This window comes from Leucopleurus acutus (assembly GCF_964270905.1).
Source record: "Leucopleurus acutus genome assembly, chromosome: 8".
NCBI classification, from domain to species: Eukaryota; Metazoa; Chordata; class Mammalia; order Artiodactyla; family Delphinidae; genus Leucopleurus; species Leucopleurus acutus.
In genome coordinates, this window is record NC_139151.1 from 71,265,971 (window position 1) to 71,279,411 (window position 13,441).

At 52.5% G+C, this 13,441-nt stretch overlaps 1 protein-coding gene across 10 annotated transcripts in view; it reads right to left on the reverse strand.

Annotated features, from left to right (window-relative positions):
- The window catches only part of ABCC8 (ATP binding cassette subfamily C member 8), a gene marked incomplete at both ends in the record, with an annotated part of 75,777 nt that overhangs the window by 33,346 nt on the left and 28,990 nt on the right, over positions 1 to 13,441 (reverse strand). For 9 of the 10 annotated variants that reach the window (XM_082844435.1, XM_082844434.1, XM_082844433.1 and 6 more), the window contains 4 exons: positions 1,320 to 1,465; positions 2,660 to 2,700; positions 11,327 to 11,489; positions 11,819 to 11,953. In XM_082844435.1, coding sequence (XP_082700561.1) covers positions 1,320 to 1,465; positions 2,660 to 2,700; positions 11,327 to 11,489; positions 11,819 to 11,953 — 485 coding nt within the window. Of the gene's footprint in view, positions 1 to 1,319; positions 1,466 to 2,632; positions 2,701 to 11,326; positions 11,490 to 11,818; positions 11,954 to 13,441 lie in introns of all 10 variants that reach the window. The other variant, XM_082844429.1, reaches the window with a different exon arrangement.

The window sequence follows — 13,441 nt, forward strand, 5'->3', positions numbered from 1 at the left end:
TGCCATGGAGCGGCTGGGCCCGTGAGCTGTGGCCGCTGAGCCTGCGCGTCCGGAGCCTGCTCCGCAGTGGGAGAGGTCACAGCAGTGAGAGGCCCGCGTACCGCAAATAAGTAAGTAAGTAAATAAATAAATAAATTAATTAAAAGGCCTTAGCTATCCTGATGATGGTGACATGAGAACAGTTTACATAGAAATACTTCTGACTCAGGCAAGGGATTTCCCATAGGTGTAGCATCCTTGAATCTGTGGGTTCTACACAGAATCACAGGCTGGGGTGTGGGTGGGGGAGGAGGGCTGATCATTAGAAGTCACAATGCCATGGCCAATGGAAGCTAATCCCTTTCCAGCCGGCTACTCCCTAGTCAGATACTCCTATGACCACAGTTCTACTGCGTTATGACCCCTTCCATCCTTGACCCTCCTTCCATCAGCTACTTCATTCCAACAGCTACCCCTCCCTGCCAGCTGCCTCGGACTTGCCAGGGTCCCCGAGACAGGGGTGTCACTTCCCTCAAGGCTGGAGGGGCTTGGGTACAGAGGACATTTGTTACTGTCTGGTCCCATTGGTGATGAGAAAGGACACAGCCAGCTCTCCCCAGTGGCACGACTGGCCCTTGCTTTCAAGGAGCTGTTTCAAAGGCCTAAGGAGATCTTCGCACTCCAGCTGTGGCATTCTCCAGCCAGAGCCTCAGCCTTCTACCTTCAGGCTTTCACTCCCAAGAAGGCAATGCCTCTGGGAGAGGGGCAGAGTCACCACTGGGCTCTAGAGCCCAGAGGTGGGGCCTCCCAGAGTGCGAGCCAACTGGGGACAGGGTGTACAGGCACCTGGAGGGAGCTGCTCCACTGAGCGGGGCTGTGAAGGCGCTGAGACCCATGGAGAGAACAGGGGATGTTCAGCTTGGGGAAGACCAAGATTTTGGGGATACCTTCTGAAATCTGAGGGGCTGTCACGTGGGGGAGGGATGGCGCTCATTCTGTGGGGCCCCGGAAGGCAGAACTAGGACCAATGGTTAGAACTGATGAGGTTATACCAAATTTGGCTCAGTGTTGAATTTTCCTTTTTACGGAGTTATCTCGGAGGTGACACTCTCCTTGCAGGATGTAAGCACGTTGGCTAGTCCTTCTCAGGGACTAGAGGGAGGGAAGTTACACATGGCCCATGTCCCTCTGACCAACCACAACCAGCTTCAGTGAAGCCCAGATCAACGGGCAGGCATGTCCTGGGACCAAACAGCTGTGGTTGTAGCAGTGACCAGAGTGAGCCCTGGGGCCGACACGTGAGCGGCCTGACCACTGCCCTTGCTGGACCCTCCTCTCACCTGACCAGAGCTTTGACTGTGGACCGGACCACACTGGACAGCAGGAACAGTGGCGTCACCAGGATGTGGAAGAGGGAGAGGGAGGCAAAGGCTACCGAAGGGGAGAAGTCGGCCTCTTTGAAGAAGCTGACGTGGCCCACGAAGGTCTGCGGACAGAGGCACACATGCGACAGAGCAGAGCGTGACTCAGAGTGTGGGCCCCTCCCGCACTGGCAGCCCTCAGCCCTGGGAAGGAAATGAGAAGTGGGAAGCAGGGGACCTAGGGGACCTTTGGGTTGGAGACACCACCATCCTCACAGCCATCTCATGGAACCGTCCCTCCCTGCCCTGCCTCCTTCATTCCAGGAATGACCAGGGAGGAGCCCTCAGGGTAGGTCAGCTCTACCCTCTCAGACTGTAGTCCTCAGTCGGAAACGTAAACACGATCATCACAAAACCACCTCTTCGCCTGCCGCCTGCCCCCCAGCCTCTGGGTACCTGGCTCGGCTCCGTGGCCTCTGCTACCCAGAGTTCCCCAGGGAACCAGGCCAGGAACCAAGTCAGTAAGTCACGTTGAAAGTGAATTCCCAAGTGTGACTGACAGGCTGTGAGCTCGTCACAGTTCAGGGACGCCGGCCCCGGGGGAAAGTCACAGCAGCCAGGGATGGGAGCCCCGGGTGAGGGGCTGTGGGCGTGGGGCCTTTATGAGGGGCGCACTGCCGGCCCCCACTGTTCAGCTCCTACTCAGCTTTGGTCAAAATTGCTTTAGAAAACCACCATTGTCATATTTAATGGCATGGAGAATTCTTCGTGTCATATTCTTAAATTTTAAAAAGCAATTTACAAACCTGCATAGGAAGCACAATCCTAATTTTGCAAAAATGCCGTATTCTGTGAATCAAAAAAAGACTGGAGAAAAACACATTAACTTTGTTGCCAGTGGGATTATGGGTGATTTAAGTTCTCTTTGCCCTTTCCTTTCTGTATTTCCCAAAATTTCTACAAAAACATTGTAGAAATTTTTACTTTTATAATGAAGAAGTTTCACTTTTATAATGAAGAGGTTTGATAGTTGTTTTTTTTTTTTCTTTTAAAGGATGTTTAATTGCTCTAGAGACTAAGCGTCAGGTCTTCCAGGCCAGGGGTTGGAGGTCCTGTCTGCCTGGAGTGGGGCAGTGGAGGAGGGACTGGCTGCATATATAGACTCTCCATCCAGCACCCTATTCTCAGTCCTGCTGCTGAGCCCATCTTCCGAAGCCCCTGTGCAGAAAGGCCAAACCCTGGGCGCCTCTCACGCCAGACAGCCTTCCCCACCCCGCCCAACCAACTCTCACCGGGAGATGAAGAAAGGATCCACTTACGATGAGGACGGCTGCGATGGGGATGGCCGTGTTCATGAAAACTGCGGAGGAAGCACAGGGGGAGTTTAGTGGGAGGAAGGAGACGGCTGGAAGTGAAGCTGCCCAGGTTGGTGTGAAGGCAGGGCAGCCTCTGGGGTCCTTTCCCCAGCCTGTGGCGTGGAGCTGGGCAGAACTCTAGCTCTGTGGCACCTCCAGCTCCTAACGTGTGTCCCTCAGGACGCTTATCTCCATCACTGAGACTTAAGCCTTTAAATACAGGTTGAAATGCTCTTACTCTGCTCCATGTGGACAGTGTGAAGAAAGCCCTGTGAGAAAGTGGCAGGGGAAGGGATTGGAGAGCTGGCGGACTGTGGTCAACCACGAGGTCAGCAGCACGTGTTTCTGGGGGCACCAAGTTGCTACTCCTTCCTCTACGTCTGGTCCTTGAATCCCTGGCTCACTCTGAGGCTGAGAGGCTTCCCAGTCTCCCATGGCTCTTAGGAAGAATTTCAAACTCATTCACACTGAGGTATTAGTGACTGAGGACAGCTGGAAGCAGGGTCTGCCTTAGCTCTAAGGCTGACAGCCCACGCCCAGGCGGGACAGTTGGTTTGCTGCAACAGAGGCCCTCTCCTTATTCTGTTTATGGTGTGGCCCTCAGGCTCTTCATAGGGACCCCAAAGAGCAAAGAGATCTGGACTTAAAGTCAGAGAAGGGCGGAGTCCCCATTATTTCTAAGCTGTGTGATCTTGGGCTGATCGTTCACCTTCTCTGAGCCTCGGTTTCTTCACCTGATTTCTGTAAACTTGTACTTACTTGTTCACATGCTCTGGCTCTCTCCAAGGGGAGAGCAGGTAATGCAGGGAACAGGCCTCTGTGATGCCTCAGTGCTACCTGAGTATTATACCTCATGGGCTGCTAGCTTAGCCCTGCTCCTCTGGTCCAAGCTGTGAGATGCCCGAGAGTGCCCTGACCCCAGGCCAGAACTTCCAGAGAGAGTAGCCCTCCTGGAGTAAGAGATGCCCATCCTAGCTGCCACCTTCCCACCTCCTCCTCCTTCCTTCCAGGAGCCTCTTCCAGGCCAGCGCAGAAAGGAGTCTGGTTCTGCCATTAGCTAAATTAAAGGAGAAGCCAAGAGCCAGGAGCCAGAGGCCAGAGTGTCTGACACTCTGAAGAATTCCAGACCGTCAACACCATTCCAAGAAGCTGATTGTCTACTTACTCCAAGAGTCCTGCACCACCTAGTACATACATGGAGATGTGGAACCCCAAGGGAGTGGAAGAACGTGGTCCCCGTTCTCAGGGGGCTCCCAGTCTGAGGAAGGAGACAGGAGGAACTATGCGCCCAGGAGACACCTTATAGGACGGGGAAAGAGGAAACATGCCCATACGGGGTTCCCAAGCAGATAGGAAAGATATTGTGCCCATCTTTGGGGAATCCCCAATCTATGCGCCCTGCCATTGGAGGGCTCCCTGTCTCATGGAGAAGATATGGCTGGAGCCCTTGGGGCACTGCCAATCTCTCCGACCACAAGGCTTTTTATCAACACTAATATCACACATGATGGTGATTTAATTGCCCTTCTTTTTTTTTTTTGCTGTACGCGGGCCTCTCACTGCTGTGGCCTCTCCCGTTGCGGAGCACAGGCTCCGGACGCGCAGGCTCAGCGGCCATGGCTCACGGGCCCAGCCGCTCTGCGGCATGTGGTATCTTCCTGGATCGGGGCACGAACCCGTGTCCCCTGCATCGGCAGGCGGACTCTCAACCACTGCGCCACCAGGGAAGCCCTTAATTGCCCTTCTTGATGAAGTTTCCATGGTCTCCTGGTGCCCACCTCAATGCCACAACCCTCCCTCACAGCCCTCTCGTACTGCAGGGGGCAGGATAAGCATTATTGGTTTTCCCACAGCATAAGGAACCCAGATCTGGGACATAGGACAGAGCATGGCCATCACTGGCTGGGGAGAGGGAGGGAGAGGAGGATGTCCATCAGGCCTGGGCCATTGACCATCACCAACGATGAAGCTGTAAAGACAGTTAGCCTCGTCCTTCCCCTCCAGGGCAGTTCCTCCAGGGAGCTCCCTCAGGCAGGGGCCACCTTCCGTTCCTCTCCTGCCCATCCTGTCAGAAGGTACCTGTGCACCCCACCTCGGCCCCTGCCCCAGGCCAAGACCCCTCCCCCACACACGGGGGGCTCAACTCCCAGCTGAAGAATAGGCTTGGAAGTTAGATTATAAATTGGTACAACTCGCTCAGAAAGCAGTCTGGTGCTTTGTAGCTAGAGCTGCACAGGAGTTCAGACTTCTGATCCTACCATCCCTGTCCTGGAAATTTATCCTGAATAATCACTCAAGAGAAGCACAAAGCCCTCAGCAAGATGCTGTTAGCTGCAGCACTGCCTGTCACAGCAACACAAAAACCACAACCACAGCAACGAACCCCTGAAACCAAGTAAACTGGAAACATCCAACAGGATCAGCTGTTTTAGTAAATGAGGGAAAAAGGCAACTCCGGGAAGCCTCCATTTTCCCGAACCACGTAAGGGCCGATGGGACATTAAAGGCAGCGGAGGAGTGGGAAATATAACCAAGAATAGATTTCTCTCCAACTTTGGCATGGGGTGGGCTGACTCACTTAGATTTGATCTAGGAAACAATTAAAAAAAGAAGGACATGACAGTGCTCAACCCTTGAATGTTAGGGAGTAGGGAATACTGTTAAATAACACTAAGTGAAAGCAGAAGATTATGAAACGATGTGTGAGTGTGATGCTGTTATGGAAAAGTTTAGTTGCATGTAGGCAGGTCAGAAAGGCCACCTTCAAGAGGGAAAGCCTTTTTGTAATGGAGTAGAGATAAGGGTACCTATTGTTTTAATACTGCCCCTCCATCCTTTAAGAAATATTCATTCAGAAATTCTTTTTTGAGGGTCTCCGCTGTTTCAGGCATTGTGTTGTGTTCTGGGGGTTCCGTAGTGAACAAGTGTGTCAGCTTTTCATACCCCCCAAACAAAACAAAACAACAGATCAACTGAAAACAAAGCAGGGCTCAGATCAACTGCTCCCCCGCCCGCCGCCCGCCGGGCTTTGGCCAAGGAATGCTGTCTGGCCTTGTGGGTGGCAGTCCCCCCGCGCACTGCAATAGCAGGAGCTTTTCATTTGCAAAACATGGAGAAATATTTCAGAAGCCATGCACGGGGAGGCACAGTGAGCCATTTGTGCCTCTGGTTAACTTCACCCCCTCCCCTACCCAGGGCCAGGGGAGGAGCTGCCAGCTCACAGTGACTGCAGGCTGCACCTGTAGGAGGGGAAAGGCATTTCGAAGTGAACAGAGCTATTCAGTCCGGTAGTCAGTCTGAAGTCAGCAGAGGGAAGGAAAGTAGGCAGTGGCGTGTGTCCGGCGCTGGAGGTGGTGGAAGCGAGGCTGGAGTTGGTGGAAGCGAGGCAGGAGGCTCACAGCCACACTGATTGCGGCTTCCAGCTCTCCCTCAGACACCCAAACCCCCCGCCAGGCTATGCATCAGCAACCCACTGTGGCTGTACCAGCTGGTGGAAGGAAGGGCAGACGCTGAAGTCCAGAGAAGCTGGAGAAGGAAGGGGGACCAGGTCTGGAGGTCTCCTTGTCCCCGCACACTGGCTGTTCTGAGTCAGGGCCTCCGCCGAGGAGGAGACACTCGCCAAGAACAGCCAGGGCCTGGGTTGCGGGGAGGGGCAGGTGCTGGGTGCCCTGTGAATGGGGTTCACAGGCACCATCCTGCCCACCCCACACCTCCATCCGAGCTTGGGGGCTTGTTTTTTGCTTTTCAAAACATAGCATGAGGCCAGTCACATTCATTTGATGTGAACCACCTGACTGTGGTTCAGACCCAGGTGGGAAGAGGGAAGACCCCTGACCACAGAACACTGGAAGAGATGGCAGACCCACCTTTCCTTTAAAATCCTTCAATGCCTCTCCTGCCTCAGGAGAAAACCCAGCACACAAGGTCCTGCATGATCTGGTCTCGTTACCCTCTCCTCACCGTGATATACTCGAGTCTTGAACACACCCGTCATCCTTTTCACCTTTAGGCCTTTGTGCCTGGAACATTCTTCCCTCACTTGGCTGACATGGGATCCTACGGGCATCGGCAATGGGTTTCACCGAGCACAAGGCTTCCTTGACACCCACCATTCCTAAGATGAGGTTGGGTGCCGCTCTGATGGATTCCACTTTCTGTTCCTGTCACTCACGACACAGCTGCCCATCTGGCTTCCCTACTAGACTGTGAACAGCCTGCCGCATCCCCCAGGCCTGGCATAGGGCTTGACACATAGTGGGTGCTCAGTAAATATTTATTAGATAAGGGAACGAAAGAAATAAAGGAGGCCAGGGCCAGGTGTGCCCGTGAAAGAGAACACGGGGGATTTAGAACTGACCCTGTGGCTCTAACCACAGGCACGGCCCATGTTCACGGCCTGGTCTCCCACAGGACTGCGAGGGTGAGGACCGTGCAGCCCCCCCTCTAATGTCCAGGGCCTCAGGAGAGTCTAGCACAGAGAGGAGGAATGGGTGCTGCACAAAGGACAGAATGAACTGGCAGCATGTCAACTGGTTGACAGTTAGGGCCTGGGACCCCTGTGTCACCCCTGCAAAGCTTTCCTCAAATTTACGGCTGGACTGGACACCTAGAGCTATGCGGGTTCTGCAAGGAAATAAGGGTTGAATTGGTTTCTAAGGGGAGTGAGCACAGCACTCGCTCGCAGCTTTTCCCCACTTTGTCTTCTGCTCATTGACACCCTGCCTGTGGCAGGTGCAGCCACGCCTCCTCTTGCATGAAGCTCTGTGTGAACTCTGAGGCCGTGCAGGCTTTCTTCTTCTCTGTTCTCTGCCATTTATTGGCTGAGGACCTCAGAGAGTCCTTTCACCTCCCTGAGCCTCAGTCTTCCATGCTGTAAAATAGGACAATAGTGCTACAAACCTCACCAAGTTGTTCGGAGGGTTAAACGAAGTCAGGCTTGCTGGGCAGCAGCGTGGAGCAGGTCCCCGTGGTCGGGAGCTCCCTGCCACACTGTTTCACGTATGTTAGCTCTGACTTCTTAGCAGACCATAAACTCCTTGAGAACAGGAGCACATCTTTGGTCTCTTGCGTCCCTCCCAATGGTTAGCACAGGGCAGGGCTCACTTAACGCCCTCTGAGTAACTCACATCTGTTTTTCTCCGAGAGGAAATGCTGATTCTGGATTTTGATGGCAGAGAAACTGTATCATTTCCTTTTCACCCCCTTGCTCTGTCCTGCCATGCACCAGCTCAAGGCTCCACAAACAGGAGCTCTCAGTGATGCCACTGTGAGACCATCAGACAGAGTGTCAGAGGTAACCTTGTCTGCCTGACAGTCTGCCTGGTGTACAATGACTAGACTGAAAGCCCAGCAGGCAGCACCAGGATGGGCCCCATCAGGACACGTGACTCCAGGGCTCCTTTGCGGCCACAGGACCCCCATGGCTGGTGCCAGAGGCGAGAATCAAAGATGCCCCATTACCTCAAGCTTAATGACCTGTGTCCTAATTCTGGGTGACAGAGAGCAGAAGGCAGGAAGTCCAGGAGGAAGTAAATGAAAACACACTCAAAGCATATAACTGCAGCCTGGCGGTGCCCTCACCCTAACTCCCTGTCTCTCCCCAACCCACTGCCGACCAACACAAAGAAACCCATTCCAGCAAGGGCAAACACAGAGCAAACAGCACTTGGCTTTCAAAGCTCTCTCTCCCGGAGGGCTCGTCCCCTTCCTCCTCTCTGCCCTCTTCCAGGGACCAGCCTGGGCTGCTCTGTTTATCTCTCTAGGTCACCAAGTACTGGACAGGTGAGGGGCCCTGAGGAGACCCCTGTTTAGCTCCAGAGCCATTGTCATCTCAGCTCTTGACAACGTGGCGCCTCCTTGCCCCAGGTCCTCCTGGCTCCAGACTCTTCACAAAGCCATGGCTAGTCTTCTGGGGGCCCCACAGGACAAAAAGCACCTACTAGACAGGCTTCGTGGGCTAGCCTGGGAACCTAGGCGTCTTATGATGCTGTTTCCATAATGTCCCAGCAGGTTGAAGTTTGGATTGCAGGAAATAAGCATACATCCAGCTACTTAGAACCAAAGTAGCTGCCACCTGCCCCCACCTGTGTGACCAGAGGCTGTCCCTACTTTGCTGTCAGGAATCTTGGGGACCCAGTGCTCCCAATTTCCTTACGGCTTCCCTTCCCTCTCTCCCGTCGTAGCAACAGTGAGCCCGCCCTACTCCACCCTGCCACGTTATTGCCGGGAGGGGGAAGACCTCCCCCACCTCAGCAGTTGTTCCCCCTGATGGGGTGTCTGGAAGCTAGGTGTCTGTAACTCACGGGTCTGTACACAGCGTGGGGTTACTGTTACCACGACCAGGCTCAGGGGTAAGCAGAGCTGACAGAGAGGCTGAAGAGGGCCTAGGGTGTGGACACTGGTTTCTCTGAGCTCCCCAGAGGCTCCCGCCTAATTTCTCCTGTCCTATCAAGTGCTCAGCCCAGGGGTGCTTGGAGGCCACAAGGTCACGGCTGAGGAACCTGGAGTGTCTTGGTGAAGAATCTAGGAAAACTGCCATGCTCATCTCTCCATTCTGAGAAAATCAGCTCTTAGCAGGATTTTCTGCAGAAGGGTGTCATGGCTGGTGCCACGATGGTGGGTGGCCTGGCCACTGGTGCCTGGACCAGGACGCCATGGTCTGACCGGACACAAGGAAGTGCTCAGTGCAAGCCCCACCTTGTGAGAACCTTCAGGTTGGACGCTGGCCACTTGAGCCCACCAGACCCCCTTGCTAGGCAATGTGACTGCCAGGAACACACAGGTGACCTGAGGGACCACCTCATTCTCCATGCACCTCTCTGGGAGACACATCTGGTGCACCCTCCACCGCTGCCCAGCACTGCCATGCCCACAGGTGTGTCTCTTCCTGCCACACCAAGAGAACCAACTTCAGCCGGAGTGGGGTGGTAGTCGTAGTGTCTACCTCTCTTAATTTCCTTCCCTATTTCCCACTCCTGTCAGAGCCCATGCTGGGTTGTTTCTCCTCTATTCAGAGACAATAGCCTGAAAATGGTGCCCATTGTGCCCTCAGTTTTCTTCACCCCACTTGGGTTCCTGGCTCTGGGTGGAAAACAGCATGAGGCTGGGAGTCTCAGAGATTCCAGAGGATCTAGTCTGAGCCAAGCCATTAACCTCAGAAGTGACCTCAGGAAGATGCCCCCCTCTGGGCCTCAATTTCCCATCTGTAAAATGGTTCTCCCAACTTACAAAAACATTTTCCATTTATCTCTCCTTGCCACGTTCTGTGTAATTTCCACAGATCTATCTTTTTATTCACAAATTCTCTCTTCAGCTATGTTAATTCATTTAACCTGTACACTGAGTTGTTTTTTGTTTCTTTTTTATTTTTTTCTCTCTGGGGGCTTCCTCTTGGCCCTTCCTACCAAAATGGCTCTTAAACTGGACAGATCAGGGAATCAGAATGAGGTTTTCTAGCTGCTAAATATCTACATCCCAATTATGCACTTGGGCAGTAACCACAAAGGGGTGGATCCATGGAACCACTAGACCAACTGTGAGATAAACTTGGGCCAGGACTCCATCCATCACCTGACCTCTATATGCCCACTCTGACCAGGGGGCCAGCTGAATTAATTTCAATAACTAAATTTTTAATTTTTAGAAGTTCTTTTGGCTTTCTTTTTGCTGTTTTGCCTTGTGCCTTCCTTTAATTATTTTAACACACTTATTTTGTTGGTTTTATTTTGTTTTGTTTTTTGGCCATGCCGTGCAGCTTGTGGGATCTTAGTTCCCTGACCAGGGACCAAACCCTGGTGCTCAGCAGTGAAAGCACAGAGTCCTAACCCCTGGACTGCCAGGGAGTTCCCTTAAAGCACTTATTTTATTATCTCTTTCAGACTATTCTATCATCTCGAGGTATTGAGGAACGAATTCTCCTATTTGCTGACTCTCACTCTGGTGGTACATCTTTTCTGGAGGATTTTTATTTCTTTATTATCAGCTCATTGTTTAACATGAGTATTTGCCACTGGAGTCCTATGTTCTCTGGAAAATGGTTTTAATATGCGTGTCTTCTGGGACCATAGGAGTTTTACCAGTTTTGGTCTTTTTTTCTCTATTTTCGGGGCTTGGGGTTCCCAAACCACTTGGTTAATGTAAATTCAGTCCCTACACCTGTGAGTACCTCAAGCTTGAGCTTTTGTTCTTTAAAGAGAAATTTTCTACCTCTCATGGCCCCAGGTAGATGAAAGCTTCCTTAAGGCACTGGCAGCTCAGTCTGACTTATTGAAAAGAAGTCCTCACACTCGGGAGAATTCAAAACTGCTGTTATTTATTCATTTATTGCTGCCTCTCAATAACATATCAGCTTAATAAGACATCAAAGACCACATCTATCTTTCTCATCACTGTACCTTGAGGGCCAGCCCAGGGCCCTGCACGTAGCAGGCTCTCAATACGTTTGCTCGATAAATGGCTGAAGAACATTGATTTCTGGCAGCTCTGCTACAAGAGACAGTTTGAGGCTCTCCTGGACGGGATGATCCCCGAAGTCTCCCACTTCTGCCACCCCTACCTCCTCCCCCAGCCCTGGCACCCTATCCTGGCATGTAAGTAGCTGCACACAGGGCTGGCTGGTTGCGGGGGACTCACTGGAGATGGAGGTGTAGACGGCGAAGGCCCTGAGGCTGGTCATCTCCTTCCTGCGGGTCATCTCCACCCGCGTGCGGAAGATGTTCTCCCAGGCGTACAGCTTGAGCAGTTTGATGCCACGCAGCATCTCGTTGGTCTGTTTCAGCCTCTCGTTGGAATACTCCTGCCAGGAGTCACTGAGTCAGAGAAGGGTTTCTTTTGCCCCCATCCCACCCAAGAGGAAGGAGGTGAGTCAATGCCCTCACCATTTTACAGCCTCCGCCCAGCCTCCGTCTCCTTGGGGATGCTCCATTAATCCCACTTCACAAAGAAACCGAGGCCTGGACAGCTGAAGTGACCTGCTTAAGGTCAATCATAGTGTGGATGTGTGTGGGGGGCACCGTTTGGTGACATCTGGGGGAGGAGTGAGGAGACCCACTAATGTAAGGGGAGAGGGAGCAGTATGGGGGAAGGATGGGAAAAGGGGGCGCATGCACACCTACAGATACTTACCAGTGTGCTCCGCTGGGCCTGGGAGAGCTTGGTGGCCACAAAATACTGCACTGGAGCCAGCAGAATGATGACAGCTGCTCCAATTAAGGCACTGATTCCAAGGATGTAGTAAAGGAGAATCACACCCACGATGATCTGAGGGAGGGTCATGGGAATGAATTCCCTTTGATCTGGGGGCTTCCCTGCCAGGGGGTATTGGCACCCCCCTCCCCACCCGGTAACCCAGTGCCCTAAAGTGGGACATGCCTTTGTGTCCAGCTTTCAAAAGTTTCTTGTGGGAAAGAGGAGGAGGTGTTACAAAGCAATTTCAGAAGGAGGGACTCACATGATGGGCTCTCACACAAGCAGAGAATTTCTGGGCTGGTAACTAACTGTATTTATCTGCAAGGCTGGCTGAGGCATTAACTCTCTCCATGTCTACTTTTGCAGATGGAGGTCTAAGAGGTGAGTCTGCACAGTGAGTGACAGCACCTTTTGTTCTATTGGCTGGTTTTCAAGGCTGATGGTTCACTCTCATTGGAAAAAAGTGATACGTAAGCAAAGGAGCAAAATAGCTGTATCCATGCCAGACAAAACCAGTCCAGGGTCTAAGAGTTTACTTTTCATCCTTATGCTCCTGGTGTCTTTAATTTTTAGTGAATCTGATAGGCATCCTCTAAAAAGAGAATTCTTTTTTCATTCTGTTTCTAGCTTTATGTAAATGACAGCTGGCTTCTGAATATTTATGAGCAGTATAAATTACTCTTGCCAGCCCCCAAAGCATCACGATGACAACTTCTCAGGTCGCCTTCAAAGGCAGACGCTTCTAAATTCAGGACTTATTCTAGAGGAACAGATGTGCTGCTTCCTTAAAAGAAAACAAAAGTGTGTCTGGGTTGGCCCTGCACTCCCCGAGCCCTACACCGAATTGGCACTAGGCTCCTGCACCATCTCAAGGGCCAAAGAGCGGGTGGGTGGCTCTGTTGTGTCTATTAGTTAGAGAATGCCTCCTGCATTAGCAGGTTCCTAGGGGGCGGGTAAGTGACCCCTTTACCACCTGCCTCCCAGTGTTTAACTGATGTTAAATGCTGGCATGGATGGGCAGAGGAGCACATTAGGAGATGAAAAACCTTCCTACTCTTGCTGGCCCCCACTCCCATCATCCCTCTGGAAAACTATCCCTGGCCTCCACTCTTTCCATTAGCTGTCCTCATTTGGAGGCAGTCGGGGTGTTGTTTAGCAACTTGGGTAGAGCAGGATACCAGGGAAGCTCTCAGACCACTGCCAGAGTCACCGCCAGGGCCCCGGCTGGGGGGTCGGTGTCTGCACGCCCACCACCTCCAAGGCTGGCAGCTGCTGGGGCAAGAGCTGGGGATGTGACGACTTCTACTGCCACCAGGCTCCTCCTCACACTTCAGCCACCCTTTGTCACGCTCCCCAGACCCTTCTGCCCCCTCTGCCCTTCTGCAGGGGTCTGAATGGACCCTGTGAGAGAACATACCAGAAATCAGGGATTCTGAGTGTGCAAAGCAAGTGTGGGGAATAAAAGGACTATTTTTTCTCCTAGTCTCAGGCTAGGAAAGCAATCTCATGTAGTGGTGGGGAGATCACAGTCCCAGGAGTCTGCAGCCGAGTTTGAATGCA